The 22,232-nt window shown below is 41.8% G+C and overlaps 2 protein-coding genes across 5 annotated transcripts in view; one reads left to right on the forward strand and one right to left on the reverse strand.

Annotated features, from left to right (window-relative positions):
* Window positions 1-8,091, forward strand: part of LOC109874884 (TSC22 domain family protein 2) — a 34,476-nt gene extending 26,385 nt beyond the window's left edge. For both annotated transcript variants that reach the window (XM_020466934.2, XM_020466935.2), the window contains 2 exons: window positions 5,893-5,944; window positions 6,227-8,091. In XM_020466934.2, coding sequence (XP_020322523.1) covers window positions 5,893-5,944; window positions 6,227-6,646 — 472 coding nt within the window. In that variant the 3' untranslated portion in view covers window positions 6,647-8,091. The remainder of the gene's footprint in view (window positions 1-5,892; window positions 5,945-6,226) is intronic.
* Window positions 8,092-13,676: 5,585 nt separating this feature from the next.
* LOC109875258 (UAP56-interacting factor) lies at window positions 13,677-19,898 on the reverse strand. 3 transcript variants are annotated; one of them, XM_020467531.2, is made up of 9 exons: window positions 19,626-19,898; window positions 18,970-19,107; window positions 18,624-18,796; window positions 18,185-18,420; window positions 16,667-16,739; window positions 16,493-16,557; window positions 15,864-15,941; window positions 15,532-15,664; window positions 13,677-15,052 (listed from the first exon to the last, which is right to left on the reverse strand). In XM_020467531.2, exons 1-9 carry the CDS (start codon window positions 19,696-19,698, stop codon window positions 14,951-14,953), a joined length of 1,071 nt encoding a protein of 356 aa, XP_020323120.1. In that variant the 5' UTR covers window positions 19,699-19,898; the 3' UTR covers window positions 13,677-14,950. The 3 variants fall into 3 exon arrangements, with proteins under 3 accessions (XP_020323120.1, XP_020323121.1, XP_031666385.1); XM_020467532.2 differs by having other exon boundaries at window positions 13,677-15,049; window positions 19,626-19,879; XM_031810525.1 differs by lacking the exon at window positions 13,677-15,052 and adding an exon at window positions 15,060-15,288 and having other exon boundaries at window positions 19,626-19,832.
* Window positions 19,899-22,232: the final 2,334 nt, after the last annotated feature.

Here is a 22,232-nt window from a genome sequence, read left to right on the forward strand (position 1 = left end):
GGTTATGGTGCAGTGCATTTGCAGCTCAGCAGCAGTAGTGAGCTTTCCTTTGTGGATGTGCATGGCTGTAAACAGAGCATGGCAGCGGAGATGTGTTGGCCAGCCAAACCTCTCACTCCGCCAATAGGCCTACATTAATAGCTGCCTTCTCAGTAACACGAAGGCCCACTAAAGCCCATAAACAAACAGTTGTTCCCTGAACCTCCCCTCAACTGACTCACGCTGGTCAGTGTATGACATGGAACAGAGGGGTGCTATTAAGGGCAAGCCACTTTTAGTCATAATATGAAGTCATCAATAGGAATAGTCAGGTGATTAAATCGAACATGCTTAATCCAATACCTTTCCCTAACACTCCCACTTACAAAGCAGATGATTTGCCAGTCTATTATGACCTCTCACATACCACTTTCTGAGTGCTAGATTGAGTGTGCATTCAGGAGGCAGGACGTTCTTGAGAAGCCTCTATACAAATGAAAAGGGAACCATATAAAACTATATCTGACAGGAGAGCACCAGACGGGAAATGAAAGCGCGTTGTTAAAGCAACTCCTTGCTGACAGACACCACGGAGGAGAACTACACACAGGCAGTAATTTCATGCACCTGACCACCTCCAGCCAATTACACTGTGTGCCTGAAACCCACTCGCACTAAAGCATCGATTGACCGACTGACTGACTGGCTGACTTCGAGAGCACTGACTGAGTGCTTTCTAACTGGGACGCTGCAGTAACAGCATGTACTTCTTCTGCCTGGAATAGTACATGCAGATTTCAGTTGTGCTGTGTTGTTTGGAGACTTTACTGTTACTGCAAGCACCTGGAATATACTGCATATCTCTAGTTGGTTTCCATCACCAGCACCCCTGCCGGATGGCAGGGGCGTTGCGCTTCACTTCCTGTTTTAGAGGTGCTGATTGTAAGGGCGTTCCGTGGGTACACACTTCCACGAGTGCCTGTTTCCATGGTAGAAAGGCAAATAGGCTTTGTGCGCAAGTCATCTGTGGATCTCAATGTTGCCCCTGGTGCTCTGAGTTTGTATTTCATGTCAGTTATTCGACCTCATTTGGTAACCAATTGGGCTCTCTCAACATGATATACCATAGAGATTGTTCAGATTTCTCTCAACATCATGCTCCACTGTTTCCCCCTGATGTTGTTGCACTGTAACAACGAGATGGATATCCAAATAGCCCGTTCTCTTGCATGAAGAAATGCTAGTGTGTTTGTATCCTTTTGCATTCTGTCAAATTCCTTCTAGTTACAAAATTAATCTGCTTGTAGTCACGCATGTTTGTGAAATGTCTTTCATGGTAGAAGCAGGTAGGTACATTCAAAGGTGTCACGGCAGTCAAGCCCACCTGCAGATACTGAACATGTGGACTGGCCTCGCTTTTGAGCTGTTTTTATCATATGCCAAGCTGAGCCAGAGGCCCCAACTGGGCTTCCCTCTCACTGAAGTTACTGATCCCAGTGATGGCATGAGGCAACAGTGGCCAGGGGCAAGGTATGACAACTATCCCAGGTTCCTACTCCGTTGCTCCCGCCTCAGTCCCTGTCAATGTAGGAGCATTTTGTGACTGTCCACTCTTTGGTGGCTAATGCATCTTTTGATTCACATTCCTCTCTTCTCTCTTGAACCCTTGAGTTTCGGGAATCGTCTCGGTCATTCTGTTTGTAACAACAAACCCTAATTCAAGCTCCATTAACTTCAGGTATAGGGGGCAGCATTTTCACTTTTGGATAAATAGCGGGCCCAATTTCAACTTCCTGCTACTCATGCCAAGAATATAAGATACGCATATTATTAGTATATTTGGATAGAAAACACTGAAGTTTCTAAAACTGTTTGAATCATGTCTGTGAGTATAACAGAACTTATGTAGCAGGCAAAACCCTGAGGACTAACCGTTCAGAATTATTTTTTAGGTCTGTCTGTTCACTGAGTTCTCATTGGGAAATGATATTTCTTAGGAACTTGTTTTCAGTTCCTACCGCTTCCACTGGATGTTACCAGTCTTTGGAATTTGGTTGATTTATTTGGTTATTCATTTGTGCAATGAAGAGGTACGGCCATCTAGGAACTGCGTAACACTGAGAGTTGCGCAAGACTTGAAAAGTAGCTTGGTTTGTTGTTTTCCTGTATTGAACACAGATAGACCCGTCTTCAATTTGATCGATTATTAATGTTTAAAAATACCTAAAGTTGTATTACAAAAGTAGTTTGAAATGTTTTGGCAAAGTTTACAGGCAACTTTTGAAATATTTTGTAGTGACGTTGCGCAATTAGGAAGTTGTTTTTTTCTGGATCAAACGCGCCAAATAAATTGACATTTTGGATATATATGGACGGAATTAATAGAACAAAAGGACCAATTGTGATGTTCAAAAGAAGCTCATCAAAGGTAAGGCATGTTTTATTTTATTTCTGCGTTTGGTGTAGCGCCTGCCGGGTTGAAATACGCTACCCTCTTTGTTTACGGTTGTGCTATCATCAGATAATAGCTTCTTATGCTTTCGCCAAAAAGCCTTTTAAAAATCTGACATGTTGGCTGGATTCACAACGAGTGTAGCTTTAATTTAGTATCTTACATGTGTGATTTAATGAAAGTTTGATTTTTATTATTTGCATTTGCCGTGCTGCATTTTCCCTGACGCAAGCGTCAGATCCAGTGATTTGTACGAGCTAAACTTTATAGAGTTGCGCAAAATGGACGATTGCAGCTTTTTGTTTGATCTCAACCCAACCCTGAGCCCTGTGTGGGCTCTGACGAACAGAGGCGGTTTTACACCGCTTACCTTTACCCAGGTAGAGCCTGAGAAGTACCTTTTATACTACGTACTGTACGTGTTTGAAGCCAGAAGCTTTAGCAGAGTTAGGCCTACGTGGCTTTAACGAGAAGTCAGTGGCTAAGAGAAGGTCACATGTTCAAAGGGGCTTGGGAAAACTGAAGCTTGTTACCAATAAAATTCACAACTCTCAGTAGTAATTTAGTTTGTTTGACAATTTGCGTACGACTTTTAGACACTCATGCTGCCATTCTGGTTTTGGTAGCTAGTTCTGTTATTTTTCTTGGTCTGTTGAGGAGTGCAAGGATTATGCAATTGGTAGGATTTCACCAAACATAAATTCTTAAAGTAGCTTAATTTGAGTGGGCAGTGGGCATTGCCCAGACTGATCTATGATCAGCTGGTTTGTGGCAGCTCTTACCTGTGCTGAATACCACCTGTTCTGGTCCAGCACCAACTATTTTTGGCACCCCCCCCCCACATGTCCTTTACACTGAATAGCACAGTCTCTTCTATTTACTGTGCCTATTGGCCAGAACTGACCGAGGTGTCACTGTCCTCATGGTCACACGCCTAGTATAAATTAAACTCTGCCACAGCTGTGTGGTTTTAGACTCTACCATCCTCCCCAAAATGGTGGGGGTTCCCACCATAGCCCTGCCAGTGGCTGGCTTTATCCAAACTCCTCTTTATCGAACATGGAAAAACTACACTAATGTACTCCTATCTATCGTTTTCCTGTAAACCAGGCCCGTGTTCTCTAGTGTTGGTCTTTTTCAAACAGTCTTTAATTAAAATGAATAAACACACTCCACTTCGGTCTGTCCGAGTGTGAATCCGGAACGCTGGTATTAAAGGTTTACGCCCCAGTTAGGCAGTTTTAGTGTACAGTAGCTCGCTAGAGAGCCCAATGTTTTATTACTGGTTGTTTTTTTTATATTAATTCACTACTAGCCTAGTTGTCTAAGATTTTCTTGTCATTAAAGTGCAATAGGACCAGTGACCAAGTGTTTTTGGTTTAGGAAAATGACTAGGCCTACTTCAAATGATTTTAGGCTAGCCCATGCATTTGATTAAATAATTTGAACTGATTTTATTGTTTTTGTCTCATACTGACATAGGACTAGTCTGGAGGTATTTGGGCTTGGGGCCCACCACAAGATCTGTGCTTTTGCAGAGGGAGAGAGCCGTTGGGTCAGACCCATTTGAGAACTCACAGCAGGCAGGAAACCTAATAGGAGGGACTGTGTGCACGCTAGGAACTGACCTAATTGAAACAAATTTGAGCAGTGTAGGGTGAGGTTTGTTTTTTGGCCTCTCTCTAAGGTTTTTCTGGGTATACATAACTCTTTGGCTGTTAGGATCTATTACTATTTGAAATCTTTCAAATACTTAGAGCGTTCGCTTTAGCCTGCCTGAAGGGCCAGGGGGGGGGGGGGGGTTATACTTTTCAATACTTTTTTCAATTGCAACAGGCAAGCTCAATCAACCACAGATATAGTATTTGAAAATATTTCAAGTAGTATTTGAATCCAGGTCTGGTGTAGTGAGTGTGCGCTGAGCTTGCCTCTTGCTTGTGTGTACATTGTGTTTTTATACGTTTTGGGGAAGTGTGCCTACTGCCTCCTTGCATGTGAAATGTTTTGTCTTACTCAGCCTTTGTTATCCATCATCCTCTTGTCAGCGAGACCAAAGTGTAGGTTTGTGGTACAAAAAGTCACTGTACTGGCTGAAGGGCTGGGAGAACGTTCCTCCCTGGAGGAGCCTGTTGATGGTAATCTGCTTGTGCTTCCGCTCCTCTTAGACAAGTACATTTGGATGGTGAAAGAACATAATGTCTTGTGCTTCGCCGTGTTCATCAACACTTATTTTGAGGGAACCTCGGCGCGTGTGTGTGAGCATTAGAGCCCGAGTAAACAAAAAAGAAGCAGCTGTCCTGCACATCCTTCTGAAGTGTTAATCATGACATGGTGCAATTAGTTGACACACTGATTAGAATGGCACCAAATGTCAACCCATGCAATCGGTCTTTGCTGATAAAGGTAACCACATCCATATCTGGTGGTGAATACACATACACTTAGGTTGGAGTCATTTAAAACTAGTTTTTCAACCACTCCACAAATGTATTGTTAACCAACTATAGTTTTGGCAGGTCGGATAGGACATCTACTTTGTGCATGACGTGTCATTTTTCCAACAATTGTTTACAGAGATTATTTCACATCAGCCTGTAGTGTGGTTTTCAAATCCAGATTTTTGTGTGATTTTTGTTGTCAGCACATTCAACCATGTAAAGAAAAAAGTATTTAATAAGAATATTTCATTCATTCAGATCTAGGATGTGTTATTTTAGTGTTACCTTTTTATTTTTTTGAGCTGTGTGTGTGTGTGTGTGTGTGTGTGTATATCTCGATCTATACTTGTCACCAAAATCCCTTATACCACCCACCACTGCGACCTGTATGCTCTAGTCGGCTGGCCCTCGCTACATATTCGTCGCCAGACCCACTTGCGCCAGGTCACCTATAAGTCTATGCTAGGTAAAGCTCCGCCTTATCTCAGCTCACTGGCCACGATAACAACACCACCCGTAGCACGCGCTCCAGCAGGTATATCTCACTGGTCATCCCCAATGCCAACACCTCCTTTGGCCGCCTTTCCTTCCAGTTCTCTGCTGCCTATGACTGGAACAAATTGCAAAAATCGCTGAAGCTAGAGACTTATATTTCCCTCACTAACTTTAAACATCAGCTATTTGAGCAGCTAACCAATCACTGCAGTTGTACATAGCCCATCTGTAAATAGCCCACCCAATCTACCTACCTCATCCCCATATTGTTTTTATTCACTTTTCTGCTCTTTTGCACACCAGTATTTCTACTTGAACATCACCATCTACTTCGCTACTATGGCCTATTTATTGCCTTACCACCTCATGCCATTTTCACACACCTGTATTTACAGACTTTCTTTTTTTTCTATTTCAACTAACTTTACCTGGTTAAATAAAGGTGAAATAAAATGGAAAAATAATGATTGGTTAAATAATTCACCTGTGATTTGTCTTCATTCTAATATTCTCCTCTTCCTTTTATAGTGCCTCTGGAGCCAGTGTTGTTGCCATTGATAATAAAATAGAACAAGCCATGGTAAGGGTTTTTATTGAATAATAATCATTTTTATAGTATCATATTTTGCTCTCATTTTGGTTTTAAACAGTGTTGATGAAATGGAACTAATGTATTGGTAAGGAATGAATCTCAACTAATTTGCTCAGGTGCCACTAATTCAAATAAGTTGCCATCTAGAGACTCCATCACCTAGTTTTCCTGCTCTGAGCTGGTTGCTGTGTTGATGACGAGGACTAGTTGTTTTCTGTTCTGTCCTCTTGTAATGACTGTTAGCATGTCCCTTGTGTTCTATCTCCTCAGGACCTGGTGAAAAGCCATCTGATGTATGCAGTGCGTGAGGAAGTGGAGGTGCTGAAGGAGCAGATCAAGGAGCTGTTTGAGAGGAACTCTATGCTGGAGCGGGAGAACGCCGTTCTGAAATCCCTGGCCAACAGCGACCAGCTGTCTCAGCTCTCTGTCCGGCCGGCCGACACAAACTCCTCTTGCAGCACGACTCCACAGCAAGGGGTGGGCCAAGGCCAGCCGCAACTACAGGCTCCACCACAAGCCCAGCTTCAAACACAGCCTCCGCTCCAGGCCCAGTCCCAGCAACTTCAAACCCAGCCTCAAGTGCTGCTTCAGCTCCAGTCCCAGCAACTACAGCCTTTGTCTCAACCCCAGCTCCAGCTTGACACCAGCCCGCCTTCGCAGCAACCGCAGCCCAACTTCAACTTCGCTTGAAGTGCACCCTCCCCCCCTATCGCTCTCCGTGACAGGAGAGGGGGGAGAAAAAAAGTAAAAAACATCCTCCAATTCTAAATTGGCATACGAAGCAAAAAACAATATTGTCTTGTTCGCCACCAGCTTGACCACCACAACCAAGAGCAGTGCTTCAGTGTGTCTGTGTGTGTACTGTATGCCGGCTGTTCGGCCTTCCCAGTGTTAATGCAATCATCGTGAGAGTATGAGCGAGAGAAAGGGGGGGCATTTCTTGTGGGGCGCCATGCTGGAGCTTTGACTGACCCCCCCCACCCAGGGGCAACACACAGAGGAGAGGGGATACTCACGAGGACAAATCATCGTGTCCCAGATTATTATTTTTTTTTTTCAGAGAATCGAGTCGGGAAGGGGTTTATTTTTAGCCTTGCAGTTTCATGTTGTAAGTAAGTGGGAGAGATCTATTTTCGGAGCCGCACCACCATTTCTTCTTCGGCATAAGTCCAATCCATGCATCAGTCTCTAAAGTTCTACTGTTAACGTTTATTTATTACTGGGCTGCTATTTTCATAAAGGAACAATGTCTCACAAAAAAAAAAAAAATGTTTAAAAAAAAATATATATAAAAATAAACATTGAGCCTTTTTTTTTTTATTACTTTTTTTTGTCATTAGTGTTAAAAATAACTGGCCCTACATCCAATGGGCAGTTTATTGCATTAATCAGTCGAATATGTAGGCAATAATAAAGAAACTCTGACACGTCTAACACTAAATGGGCTGTTTTACGATGAAATTGTTTATCCGCATCAGTCAAGATCTAGTTTGAATGTACATTTTGTATAGAGAGTAAAGTATTATGAGCATAGCAAAGTTTGTACAGGTGAACACCAACTCATGTGACAGAATCTGAACATGAATCTGCGGTAGGCTATTTTGACGACAACTTCCAATCCAATTCCTAGTTTCTTTGTCTCAAATTGACAGTTTATTGCCATACTTCCCCGCCCCTACCCTGATATCGTCTTGTGCATTTGATTCCGAGATGGGGGCAAAAAAATGCTGTGAAATCGTTCAAAACCTACTTTGTAACCAAAGATGCAAAGCTGTGTAATTCTATTATTTTTGCACACTTCTATGTATTTTGTTACTTTTTACTCCTTCACAACAAAATATTTTTGTTGCTGTTTAGCATGTTCTGCATGATCTGTAATCTTCAAACCACTTTCTTACCTCATTTTTATTCAGCACTCTTATTGTAAGATCTGTGAACAATGTAAATGGGGGGGGGGGGGGGAGACATGGAGACAGAGCTAGGGTTTTGGTTGAGCAACACAAACTAGTGTTAGACACTAGCTGCAAAGAAATGAAGTGAGCCATGTTTTCAATTAAATGGTGTTTGAATTTCATATGCCAATAGTTTTGTTACATTGCAAATTTGTATCTATTTAAATAAATGCAATCTTCCGATTCAAATTGTGAAAACCTGAGTACTTTTTTGTGAAATGACTACCCATTAGGAACCACAGGAGACTTGAAGTATTTTAAATTGTCACACTGTGTGTTTTAAAGTCTTTCAATAAATGCCTAAAGGATGTACCATTCTAATTAGTTTGCTTCTAGCAAATGTCACACACTTAACCAGAGAAGAGGAGTGGGTCCAATCCCAAATCCTCCCCTAAACCCTGCAACTAGGAGGAATTGACAGGTGTAATCTAACTGGTAATAGCGCCATCTTGCCCTCTGATAGGCTAGGTGAGTTTCACCATATTGCTTATACCAATCAAATCATCTATGTGGCTGCAAGGTGTGTTTATGATTCTGAACGGTCAGATGGCTAACAATGACAAGAATCTGCCATGCTGGGAATCGTAGGTTGCTTGTATCGTGATACCATGTTTTGACTGATGTTTATGCTAAAATTAGCTAACTAGCTGACTGTAAAGATGCATTTAAAGGATATGTGTTCATTGTGCAAATGTATTTTTTTTAAACTTCTGGTAACTAAATATAGAATGCATATTAATAGTCTAAGACAATCCTGTCTGTTTTGCCCCGTAGTTGTGCACTCGTCAGTTTAGGGCGCAGGGTTTACAGAAGGATTTGGAATTGGCCTAAAAAGTCTTTCCTACAAGACTGGTTTGCCAGCCTGTCGAGAGCAACTCATTCCTTACTGAACGATTCGGTCTGAAAATATGCCCAATCCCAAATCAGCCCCTGGCTCCTCTGCATTTACCTGTGACCTGTACAGAAGAAACCCTCAGTTGGAATTTTTGTAAGTGTTCTCAAATTTGTTTATTTTGCTGAAAACGTTTGTCCTCTCACTTCATGACTTGACTATTAGCCATGTCATAGCAGTTGGACACTCCACACGGCTGACATTATACCCTACTTATTAACATTTTATGAAGAGCTTGAATACCTATATGAATGAATTTTCAATTAATTTGTGTAATATTTTTTAATTCATCAAGTGTAGAGAACCTGTTATAACGTAGCCTATCAAGAAAACACAAGTATACATTTCCACATTTTTATTTTTAAAAAGTAATAACTTTTTTCAGGGAGTCCAGGTAGGGGAAGCAGCATCCCCTGGTCAAATCTTCATCTGTGTCTTTGTCCGTCGTCCTCTTGCTGCATCTCAGTTTTCTTGGCACGGGTCTTCGTCCTCTTGAAGTAACCTCGCAGCCTCTTCCAGAAGGACTTCTTGGCAGGTTTAGGTGCAGCGTCCTCAGCCAGCTCAGCTCTAACCTCCTGGAGTCTCCTCGGGCACGGCCTGGGTGATGTGTTGGACCAGGATGGGGGCATCCTCTGGGATGCTGGCGAGGGTCTGCTCCGAGGCACCGGAGCCCAGTGATTGGCCCGACCTGGCCCGGCACTTACCGGACACCTTTCTCACCATCTCAAGCGATGGTACCCTCTCGTGGTGGATAACAATGTCCTCGCACCATGGGTAGACCGAGAAGGGCCAGGACTCAGCGGTGCTGGTACTGGAGCATAGGCTGGTGCGGCTGCATTGTGATCCGTCCCTGCTGGTCACCCAAGCGGCTTTTGGGGTGGATGGGATGTCTATGGTTTGGCTCTCTGCAGATGAGAGCCGAGGTATTGGGCTATGACAATACATGATCACAAGCAAGTGGCAAGCTGTAGTAGTAGGCTAACAGCAGGTTGTCCAGAAAATCATAAAACAGGTGTTTGAGTTATAAACAGCTGTTCGGACTTTTTCTAGCCTACCCCATGATGACCACATGATATGCCATGCTGAGCCAAAGTAACAACAGGGCTATGGTCAAAAGTAGTGCACTATACAGGAAATAGGGTGCCATTTGGGACATACAGTCTTGTGTTTTTGCCATTTCTGTTACATTCAAGACCAAAGAAACAACCGCTACATAATTTAAAAAAGAATATGGATGGGAGCCAACCAAACAATGCCCCCCCCCTCTCTCTCTTTGATCCCGACCAAACTTTTGGAGGCATACTGCTCTCCTAAAATAAACTGGGTAGCAAATGTTAGGTGGCTAGCCTAGCACAACAGCATCCGTGAAGATACTGACAGGATGGTGTTTTCCTAAGGAATATATTTTCTATTTTAAACACTGGGTATGCTCTGTAGCAGTGGTGTAGTGGAGGGTAAACGCCTACCGGGATTAAGTACATTCATTTCGGATGTATTCAACTGAATAATGACTTTGTAGTTAGTATTGAGCGATGCCTAATCATAAATAAAAAATGGACTTATTGCAAATAAAAGGCTGTGTGATGACATAGTGTAAATAAAAATAATGCTTTCAGGTTAATCCCCATGTACCGAATAAAACATAAATGGATTTCCATTGCATTTTCAACTCTACTGATGGTTTTGTCATAAACATGCGTTATACAGCAAATGTGTCCAATCTGGTCTTGGCCTGTGCACTCTAGTCAGTGCCTTCCAGCAAACAGTTTACAGACAGAGCAGATAGTCTCCCGTCAGGGGAGTCATGCACCAAAAACATCTGAGGGGGCAGAAAGTACGTGAGGGTGGTCCGAAGATGGGCTATGCCCCTGTCCGAAAGTTGGAAAATGTAGAATGACTTTAAACACCTGAAATAGCTTTTTCCTGCAATCTAGAGCCATAATCATTATGCTTAATTCTGCATGTCTAAGCATAACTGGTGGTTATTTTTTAAAGAAACGAAATACGCTTATCTGCTAAAATCTGGGTAAAAGATTGAAAGGAATGAGTCTTATTCAGTACATTTAGTATTTGCTTGCTTTTCTAAAGTCTACCAAATTTGCCAGCAGGCATAGTTAGACAAGCTAGCTACTCTAACTTGATTGGTAGGCTGAAATGGCTTGTTGGTAGCTAGTTATGAGTTTGGGAGATTGGGAATCTATCTGTGCTAGCTAAAGCCAAGTTCATAAAATTACGAGGTGGCTAGCAGTATTAGAGAAACAAAATGTTTTGTTTTACAACAAAAAAACTAAGGACAAATCTTTGGGCATGACGCCTCTGGCTACCTACGTTATATTATGTACAAAAGAGTAAAATGGCAGCCAAGCATTGATCATCATGTCACCAGAATAAGACCCAAATAGGCTATTAATTGGAAAGAGCATCAGGCTCATCACCGTGATCTTTCAACACACTCGTCATCATTTATTTAATCTGTAGCCTAATAAACTGCATGCTTTCCCAAATTGTAGTGGGAGCAGGACTACCACTTTTTGTATTAAACAGCTAATTTCCTGCAAATCTACACATTTTGCCATGGGGCGGAGAAAAAATGTGCTGTTTAATAGATCATCTCATGCTCATTTTGCCATGAGGATGAGAGAACATTTTGCAGTTTTAAAGCTTTTTTCCTGCTATTCTACACATTTTGCCATTAGGCTGAGATACACATTTTCAGTTTTAAATCACATTTCTTGCAATTCTACACTGTCACCCCCCCCCATAATCCGGCCCTGAGTGTGAGGACTATACATCATATCATCACGACTCTTTACTTCAATATGATGGTTATATCAATATTAGCACAGCCGTTTCCACTTATATTTCTTGCATAATTCATTTAACCGATACAAAAAGATGCCACCTTCTCTAGTGTACTTTGTTTTGTCGACATTTGGAAAGTTTAACGACATATTAGCTGTTTCCATCAGGCCTGACGTGACATTTTCTATGCGACATGTACTTTACTTACATAAACTCAGCCAAAAAAGAAACATCCCTTTTTCAGGACCCTGTCTTTCAAATATCATTCGTAAAAATCCAAATAACTTCACAGATCTTCATTGTAAAGGGTTTAAACACTGTTTCCCAAGCTTGTTCAATGAACCATAAAATGAATGAACAAGCACCTGTGGAACGGTCGTTAAGACACAGCTTACAGACAGTAGGCATTTAAGGTCAGTTGTGAAAACTTAGGACACTAAAGAGGACTTTTTACTGACTCTAAAAAACAAAACAAAAAAAAATGCCCAGGGTCCCTGCTCATCTGCGTGAACGTGCCTTAGGCATGCTGTAAGGAGGCATGAGGACTGCAGATGTGGCCAGGGCAATAAATTGTAATGGCCGTACTGTGAGACGCCTAAGACAGCACTACAGGGAGACAGGACGGACAGCTGATCGTCCTCGCAGTGGCAGACCACATGTAACAACACCTACACAGGATCGGTACATCACACCTGCAGGACAGGTACAGGATGTTAACTGCCTGAGTTACACTAGGAACACACAATCCCTCCATCAGTGCACTAGGAACACACAATCCCTCCATCAGTGCTCAGACTGTCCAAAACAGGCTGAGAGAGGCTGGACTCAGGGCTTTTAGGCCTTGTTGTAAAGGCAGGTCCTCACCAGACATCACCGGCAACAACGATGCCTATGGGTACAAACTCACCGTCGCTGGACCAGACAAGACTTGCAAAAAGTGCTCTTCGTTGACGAGTTGCGGTTTTGTCTCACCAGGGGTGATGGTCGGATTCGCGTTTATCGTCGAAGGAATGAGCGTTACACCGAGGCCTGTACTGTGGAGAAGGATCGATGTGGAGGTGGAGGGCCCGTCTTGGTCTGGGGATGTGTGTCAGCATCATCGGACTGAGCTCGTTGTCATTGCAGGCAATCTCAACGCTGTGCATTACAGGGAAGACATCCTCCTCCCTCATGTGGTATCCTTCCTGCAGGCTCATCCTGAAATGACCCTCCAGAATGACAATGCCACCAACCATACTGCTCGTTCTGTTCTTGATTTCCTGCAAGACAGGCATGTTAGTGTTCTGCCATGGCCAGCGAAGAGCCGTGATCTCAATCCCATTGAGCACGTCTGAGACCTGTTGGATCGGAGGGTGAGGGCTAGGACCATTCACCCCCAGAAAATCTCCGGGAACTTGCAGGTGCCTTGGTGGAAGTGGGGTAATATCTCACAGCAAGAACTGCCAAATCTGGTGCAGTCCATGAGGAGAGAACTTGTTCAGTTTATGTCTGTTCTTGAATCTCGTTTTGTTCATACAAATATTTACACAAAGTTTGCTGAAAATAAACGCAGTTGACAGAGGATATTTTTTTTTTTTGCAGAGTTTATAAAAGGTTGGAAGGAAACCTGGTTACAGTTCTCTACTTGGGTATGAAAAGGTAGCAAAAAAATATGCCACAGATACACCGAACAGCATTTCCTATAGGACAGCAGCCCACATTTATCAGAACCAAAAGAAATACACATTTTTACCACATGTTACATAAATTCCATTATTTTATACCTGTGATGGGTGTTAAAGGTGAAGTGAACTGTGGTTAAGGATTGTATTGGGCAAAAATACTTTAGCACTTCATTTTTCAACATAAAAACTGTGGCTGGAAATGTAGTATATGCAAGTAAGTGTGTCAAAACTATCAGTAGAGTTGAAAATGAGATGGAAACAATGAACTACACTTCGTCATCACACACCCCTGATTTTTATCTGCAACAAGTCTGTTTGGTGGAAAAACTCCATAGGTGGGAAAATGTGTATTTTCTTTATGTAGATTTTAGAATATTAGCATGAAAAATCAGTCGTGAATTCGATGGAAATCTAGCTAGAGAGGGAAACAAAGTCCCACATTTCTTTATTTGAAACAAAACAAATAGTATTTAAAAAATGTCCCATCAATAAAAAAAAGAATTTAATAAAAAGACACTAAACAAAACCCTTTCCTTCTGGCACAAAGCAACATCCGTATTGAAAAACATTCTTCCAATGTCCTTCAGTACAACTCCCACAGCTGCACTCCTTGTGAGAAAAGGGATTTTCCTTTACATCCAGACAAATGTTGAAGCTCCTGAAGACAACAGCTAAGTACACTGAACAAAAATGCAAACGCAACATGTAAAGCTATGGTCACGTTTCTTGAGCTGAAATAAGATCCCAGAAATGTTCAATTTTCACAAAATGTTTCTCAAATTTTGTGCACAAATTTGTTTACATCCTTGTTAGTGAGCATTTCTCCTTTGCCAAGATAATCCATCCTCCTGACAGGTGTGACATATCAAGAATCTGATTAAACAGCATGATCATTACAAAGGTGCACCTTGTGCTGGGGACAAAAAAAAAAAAACTACAATTTGCAGTCACAGAACACGCCAAAAGATGTCTCAGGTTGAGGGAGCATGCAATTGGCATGCTGACTGCAGGAATGTAATCTATAGCTGTTGCCAGAGAACATAATGTTAATTTCGCTACCATAAGCCGCCTCCAACGTAGTTTTAGAGAATTTGGCAGGACCTCCAATCGGCCTTACAACGTGTAACCAAGCCAGCTCAGGACCTCCACATCTGGCTTCTTCACCTGCGGGATTGTCCAAGACCAGCCACCCGGACAGCTGGTGAAGCTGAGGAGTATTTGTCTGTAATAAAGCCATTTTGTGGGGAAAAACCTCATTCTGATTAGTTGGGCCTGGCTCCCCAGACTGCGCCCCTGCCCAGTCATGTGAAATCAATAGATTAGGGCCTAATTTACTTATTTAAAATTGACCGATTTTCTTATATGAACTGTAACTCAGTAAAATCTTTGAAATTGTTGCGTTTATATTTTTGTTCAGTATACATTGTTATGAATAATGAGTGTCCTATCATGGTACAAAAAAAATATATATTCCACAATAACTGCACCCGTATATAGTTCTCACATTTGAGGAGTAGTGCACTTTGTGTATCTCATTCTGCTGCTCCATGAGGAAAGTCACTCAGGAGAATCAGCTTAAGATCAGTGCAGGGACCTTTTGAATGGTTCCAGCAAATTAGATAAGTGTGGGTCAGAGTGCGTGTCTGTCTGAGTGGAACACAAAGGCTTCCTTCGTATCGTTGGATTAACCCACGGTGACGAATCGGCTGCCTTTGCTGGTCTGCGCAGTGGCGATGCGCTGGTCTTTCAGGATGCGGAATCGCTCATTCAAAGTCAGCGCCGTCTGCTGTGACAACAGTTTGGATAGAGAAAGATTGTCAGAAAACCAATAATTCACGTCACACAACTGGGTCATGTTGACTAGGCACAAAATGTATGCAATCTGAACATTTCAAATAACAAACGCTTGTCTACCTTTGCATTGCATGTTTTAAAACAGTTTCACATTTTGATAGAGCATGCCCTAATGAATAGGACCCTGTACTCACCAATTCACAGGGTGAAACCTTGATTTTGAACCACCTGGAGGAGTTATACTCTTGACTATTTAGTTCAAACACAGTTCTTAAAATGTATATGCTCATCAGGACAAGATCCGAGCCACTTGGGCTGCATTTACACAGGCAGGCTAATTCTGATGTTTTTCCACTAATCTGTCTTTTGACCAATCAGATCAACTCGTCAATAATTGGGCAAAAACTCAGAAATGGGCTGCCTGTGTAAACACAGCCACTGTGTGATTGTGCACTTTTATCTTATTTTCACCTGTTTCCCCACGCTGTTGATGTCAAACTGCAGGGGGACTCCTTTAGGGGGTACTGGTTTCTTCTCCTCCTCCACCTTGACTGGGGACGGGCTGATGGGTGCCGAGGGGTGCAGGGACCAAGCACTGGGAGGCCTGGGGGAACAGAGAAGAAAATACATGGTGAGTGGTTGTTTCTCAGCCCAGGAGTATTTCTTGAATATGTGAATTGTCCAGGATAAACTCTGGCCCTTCATTATGATCAGGTCATATGTTAAGGAAAAACTACTGGTCCTGTGTACTCAGTCAGCCTCTGTTCTGAAAGTGGTCTGTGTGAGCTCATAATGGGACTCACTCAGGCTGCGTCATGGTGGCAGTTGGGTTGTCGATGGAAACGGTCAGGATCCCACTGCTGTTTGTTGACGTGCGCCATCTGGTGGACAGACAGGCAAACAGACAAACATAGTGTAAGACAACCTGTGGATAACGACAAGCAAAGGTAACATTTGTGGTATTCAAGAATGATGAGGGTGCACCAAATTATACAGAGGAATGTGGTCTGTCAAGAGGTGACAGTAAGTGTGTTCATTCTCTCACACACAAACACACCCATCCACATTAGGGTTGCACGATATGGTCAAAAAGTATGAGATTTCTGTACCAATATTGTGATTTTACTTGCGATTATAGACCAGAGATACTTAAGATACTTGCAACAAAGATTTTAGAATATTCTTCACTTTATCCTCTCTGATTAAGAACAAGCTGTTACACTCCACCACTGGTACCAGTCTATTTGAGCATTAGGAACTGCCTGCTTGAGTGACAGGGGGCGGGGCTTGGTGTGTGTGGGATTAAGCAATAAACAAAACCTTTTTTATAAAATGGTCATTACAGATAGTTAAGTGGCATTTCAAAAATAATCGCAGCCTCTTGCAATATGGATATTCACAGCCCTAATCAACACACAGGTCAAATACTCACTGGTGAGATCTAACTGGAATAGGGGGTAGAGATGTTGGAGCTGGCTTCTGCACCTGGGCGTGAACCTGCAGTATGGACGAATGTACAAGTGAGACAACTTTTCATGCACTGGGTCTGTTCTAAAAAAAAAAGGCTGCCTACGATCAGATACCTACAGACAAATAGAGAGCATACCTTGAGGCCCCTGTGGAAGAGAAACGTGGCCTGGCGAGCTTCTCTCTGGGTTTGATGGACAGGGGGCAGAGGCCTACAAGGAGAACACAAGATGGAAGGTTGGTTGAGACAGGAACGGAGATTAAAAAAATGTTCCATGACATCCTTTGTTTGTGCAATGACATTGGAGAGCACTTGGAAATACTTAACAGGAGACAGTGATTCTCAGTGTCAGACTGAGCCAGTCCCAATTCGTTCCCTACCCTTTCACCTTGAAGTTAACCCTTCGATGTTTGCAGATTTTACAGGCCTGGATACGTATACGGTGTGTATACAGTATGGCGCAGGTTTTCCGTTAACCAGTAATAGCAGACTTTTGACCCCAACAAAAATAATAGAAGACGATAAATGAAATTGGCACCAGCCAACATAAAAGAAAAAATCCCTTTGAGAATTAATGCTTTTTAGCCTAATCACTGATGGAAATATCCGTCTATGTACATTCATTTGACTGGTCAGTTTTATTAGTTGATAGCTTAATTTGCATAATCTATTTATCACTTGTAGGACCTACAGCATAGAGCTGCTGCATCTTGTGGCGCTTTTAAGACAACTAGGAACTCGGGGGGGGGGTCATGAGTCAGAGCTCAGAGTTGTTTTGAACGCGGCCTCAAACGGAAACAGAAGGCAGGGAGGCTTCATCAGCTTGGCACACACCACTTTGCAATGAACTGGAGGCAGTATGCATTTTGAAAACATATACTTAATTGTTTGAAACTTGAATGTTTTGATACATACTAGGAGGAAATATCTTACCCGGCTTCAAAATGTAATCTCTGTGACATGAAACTGCTCACATCTGCAGTTCCCTTTTGAAAACAGTGTTTTCCCACTAATTGCAATATGGAACAAACATTCGCACGTAGCCTACTGCCTTGTGCGCATTGTCAGACTGATTGCTTTTTAAAGTTGATTTTTTAACACTTTTTTTTTGCCTAGGCCAATTTTTTTAAATGAATTTCAGATCTATCGTCCCCCAACTGTCCATAGTCTGAGAAAGAAATAGCCTATTCCAAACAATAAGCTGTTAATCGTCTTGTTGGCTGAGGAAAAGTAAATGTGGACAGTTATTCTAACATGTTTAAATCAGAATTCGGTAAGAAGGACCGCACATTGTTGCATTCTCGACTTGCACGTTCTGTTAATATGAATTACCTTATTCTAAATATGATTTCTGTCATTCTGAGCACAGCGGCTGGACGCTGCAATCAGGTTGCGCACCCAATGCACATGGGTCTGGTACATTTCTAAAATGTTCGGTAAATTAAAATGTTGCCGGTCAAATACGCCACATTTTTCGAATGGAAAACCTGATATGGCACTTCTACCACATTACTGAATTTGATACAGATCTGCAAACATTGAAGGGTTAAGGTCAAGGGGTAAATAGCGAATTTGTACCGACTGACAGTGTGACGTGGTTATATTCCATGGAGGGGACTATTCCAGGAGTAAATTCTTCAATTGTAATTTTGTTACCGTCCCCGCAGCTGAACGGGTCTCGTCTGTGTCATCGTGTTGGGGCCTCTCTGTACGTCTGTCTGTCTGTACGGCCTCCTCTGGCCTTGCGTCTGTCTGAATTGGGCTGATTGGATAAAAGGCCACGATTGGTTGTTGAAGGGCCGCGGTTGGTTGTTGAAGGGCCGCGGTTGGTTGTTGAAGGGCCGCGGTTGGTTGTTGAAGGGCCGCGGTTGGTTGTTGAAGGGCCGTGACTTCTAAGAGGGAAAACGTAAATAGAGATGGTGAGCAGAGGAGCGAGGGCTCCTTTGGAAACTAACTCACTACTCCTCCTCCTCTTCCTCTTCAATCCCAACAAGGGTTGTTTGTGTTCATTAGGCATGAAACAGGAAAACGGTCCAAAACTGAGTGCAACATTTTGCCCTAATGAACATGTCCCAGATGTACGAGCCCTTAGTACCTGGTTGACAGTCGGTCGGTTGAGTGGACTGATTCCTTTCTGTACGGCTGCCGTCTTCCGGGCCGCCAGTCCAGTGATAACCCCTTGACCCCGGCTTTGACCAACCAGAGGGGGAATCTTCCGGCCTCTTCCAACACCCACTCTCGTTACCCCCCTTCTTGCTACACCACCTCCTGGAAATGACATGTGGACAATCCAAATGTGATGTCTCGAACATGTTCATTGGTATTACAAGTGGAGCTAAAGTCTGCCATTTCAAATATCACAGGAATGACTGTATGAAGTTATTCAACAATAGAAAACTAGCTGCATTAATGAGCACCACAAACAAAGCTACTGTACACACCTCTTTGGGTCTGTCCTCCAGCTCTCGCTCCAACTGGTTTCCCTTGTACAAAGCCCTTTCCTTTCTGTAATGGCCTGCGGTTCCCCGGGCCTGGCCTCCGTGCTTGTTGCTCTTTCTTGTTCAGACGAATGATATCATCTAGGGAAGTAAGACGAACAAAACAATATTATAAATTGACTCGTCAGTGAGCTCTTTTTCTAGTCAATGTAAAATCTAAATGCCAAGCATATGAATGAAAGTTTGTCTGACTCCTGGAAGTCTGAACTGACTTTGTACATTATAGCTAACTGTAGCTACATTCATTACTCACACTGACGTTTGGATGGGCCAAATATATACATATAGCTTAATGTTCAACTCATAAGACCTACAAAATAGTAACTAGTTAACGTTACTGTAGCTAACGTTAGCTGGCTTGGTCGCATTGAATGAACGCAGCTAGCTAACAAAGTTGCCAGAGTAGTAAGAGCTTTTAGACTCTGAAACAGACAGTGGAATGTATATACATATATTTAGTTATATAACAATGTATATTATGACCTTATAACCGATTAGCTGGCTAGCTACTTTACATGCGAACATTAGCTATGGCTAGTTACAACAACCAAATCCGAGCTACTGGTAACCACCACATCAAGTGTCGCGAGCGGCCTTACCTAAAGACATGTCAACCTTATCAGGTCCCTCAGAAGTGCTCCCCCGTACAGCCGAAAAACCAACGTTACTCATACTGTAAAAATCTGGAGAATGTTATGGATAAAATTACAAACTGCGCTTCAACGGCAAACTATAGCAAGCTAGCTAGCCTAGCTATCTACGTGAAATTCAACTCCCTCTGCAAACGTCTAATACACGCGCACTAGACACGAATGGCATTTTGGGATGTGTAGTTTAGATGCCAGTAGACCCAATAAACCTTCTGTTACAGAACAGAAAGAACACACAATGCATATATATATATATATATATATATGCATTGTGTGTTCTTATATATATATATATATATATATATATATATATATATATATATATATATGCATTGTGTGTTCTTATATATATATATATATATATATAAAAGAACACACAATGCATATATATATATATATATATATATATATATATATATATATAGTGGTGTAAAGTACACAATGCATATATATATATATAGTGGTGTAGAGTACTTAAGTAAAAAAAACTTGAAAGTAAGTCAAAAGTCAATTTTGGGGGTATCTGTACTTAACAATTTATATTTCTGACAACTTTTACTTTTACTCCACTACATTCCTAAAGAAAATAATGTACTTTCTACTCCATACATTTTCCCTGACACCCAAAAGTACACGTTACATTTTGAATGCTTGGCAGGACAGGAAAATTGTCTAATTCACGCACTTCAAGACAAAATCCCTGGTCAACCCTACTGCATCTGATCTGGCGGACTCACTAAACACAAATGCCCCTTGCTAGCCGTAAAAAAATATATTTTAAAAATAACATTATTCTATCTGGTTTGCTTGATATAAGGAATTTCAAATGATTTATAATTATACTTTTGATACTTAAGTATATTTTAGCAATTACATTTACTTTTGATACTTAAGTATATTTAAAACCAGGATTTTACTGGGTGACTTTCACTAAGTATGAAAATGGGTACTTTTCCCACCACTGTGTATATATATATATATATATATATATATATATATATATATATATATACACAGTTGAATTCGGAAGTTTACATACACCTTAGCCAAATACAATCACAATTCCTGACATTTAAATACCAGTAAATATTCCCTGTTTTAGGTCAATTAACAGGTGTGCCTTGCTAAATGTTAATTTGTTGAATTTCTTTCCTTCTTAATGCGTTTGAGCCAATCAGTTGTGTTGTGACAAAGTAGAGGTGGTATACAGAAGATAGCCCTATTTGGTAAAAGACTAAGTCCACACTATGGCAAGAACAGCTTAAATAAGCAAAGAAAAACAACAGTTCATCATTACTTTAAGACAAGATGGTCAGTCAATTCTGAAAATGTAAAGAACTTACGTCGTAAAAAACACGAAGACCGCCACAGGAAAGGAAGACCCAGAGTTGCCTCTGCTGCATGGAAATGTGAAAGGAATGTAGTAGAATATAACACAATAGATCTGGTAAAAGTTAATACAAAGAAAAAAAACAGATGTTCTTTTGTATTGTTTTTGTACCATCTTTGAAATGCAAGAGAAAGGCCATAATGTATTATTCCAACCCAGGTGCAATTTAGATTTTGGCAAATAGATGGCATTAGTGTATGTGCAACATTTTAGACTGTTCCAATGAACAATTTAATTTATTTTCAACATTTTGCCTCAATACTGCCCAAATGTGCCTAATTTGTTTATTAATAACTTTTCATGTTCAAAATTGTGCACTCTCCTCAAACAGTAGCATGGTATTTTTTCACTGTAATAGCTACTGTAAATTGGACAGTGCAGTTAGATTAACAATAATTTAAGCTTTCTGACAATATCAGATATGTCCTGGGAAATGTTCTTGTTACTTACAACCTCATGCTAATCGCATTAGCCTACTTTAACTCAACCGTCCCGTGGAAGGGACACCGATCCCGAAGACGTTTTAATTAACACATTTTCTTTTTAGCTTGACCCCCTGAACCATCCATAGTTCAAATTCAAGTCTGGCAGCCAATGCGCTAGTTTGACAGCCACTTTACTAGATAGCAACTTGTATGACTGAATGATGGAGAATGCTAGTAAGGCAAATTCAATTTCAAGTCACTCATAGATGGCTCTCTGGATAAAACCAAAGTAATTTGCATCCACTGCAAGGCTTCATTTGTTTATCACCGAAGTACATTGAGTCTTTGTTATCATTTACAAGTGAAACTATCACGCCTGCTCCCGCTCTTCCCCCCTGGCACTCGAGGGCGTCGGGCTGCTCTGCATTACCCACTCCTGCCACCATCATTGCACACACCTGCCTTCCCTCGTCACGCGCATCAGCAATTTATTGGACTCACCTGGACTCAATCACCTGTTTATTAACTCCCTTATATTTGTAAATTCCCCGGCTCTGTTCCCCACTGTTACAATTAAATGTTGACTCCCCGTACCTGCTTCTCTTCTCCAGCATCGGTCCTTACAGAAACATACTGTTGACACCGGCAATACTAGTAACGTTACTAGTAGTAATGGAGGACATCTTTCGGCAGGCTAGGGTGCGCGCAGGAGGCCTATGGACAAGTTGACTAGCATCAAGC

The sequence above is a fragment of the Oncorhynchus kisutch genome, linkage group LG30 (assembly GCF_002021735.2).
Source record: "Oncorhynchus kisutch isolate 150728-3 linkage group LG30, Okis_V2, whole genome shotgun sequence".
Classification (NCBI taxonomy): Eukaryota; Metazoa; Chordata; class Actinopteri; order Salmoniformes; family Salmonidae; genus Oncorhynchus; species Oncorhynchus kisutch.

Bases quoted from the DNA above. Each gene is read 5' to 3' on its own strand.
- LOC109875258 (XM_020467531.2), bottom strand. From the start codon at position 19,698: ATGAGTAACGTTGGTTTTTCGGCTGTACGGGGGAGCACTTCTGAGGGA. The intron at 16,558-16,666 runs GTATGCTCTCTA...TCCATACTGCAG, and splicing joins TCTTCCACAGGGGCCTCAAG to GTTCACGCCCAGGTGCAGAA. The intron at 15,665-15,863 runs GTGAGTCCCATT...CTGTTCCCCCAG, and splicing joins GCCACCATGACGCAGCCTGA to GCCTCCCAGTGCTTGGTCCC.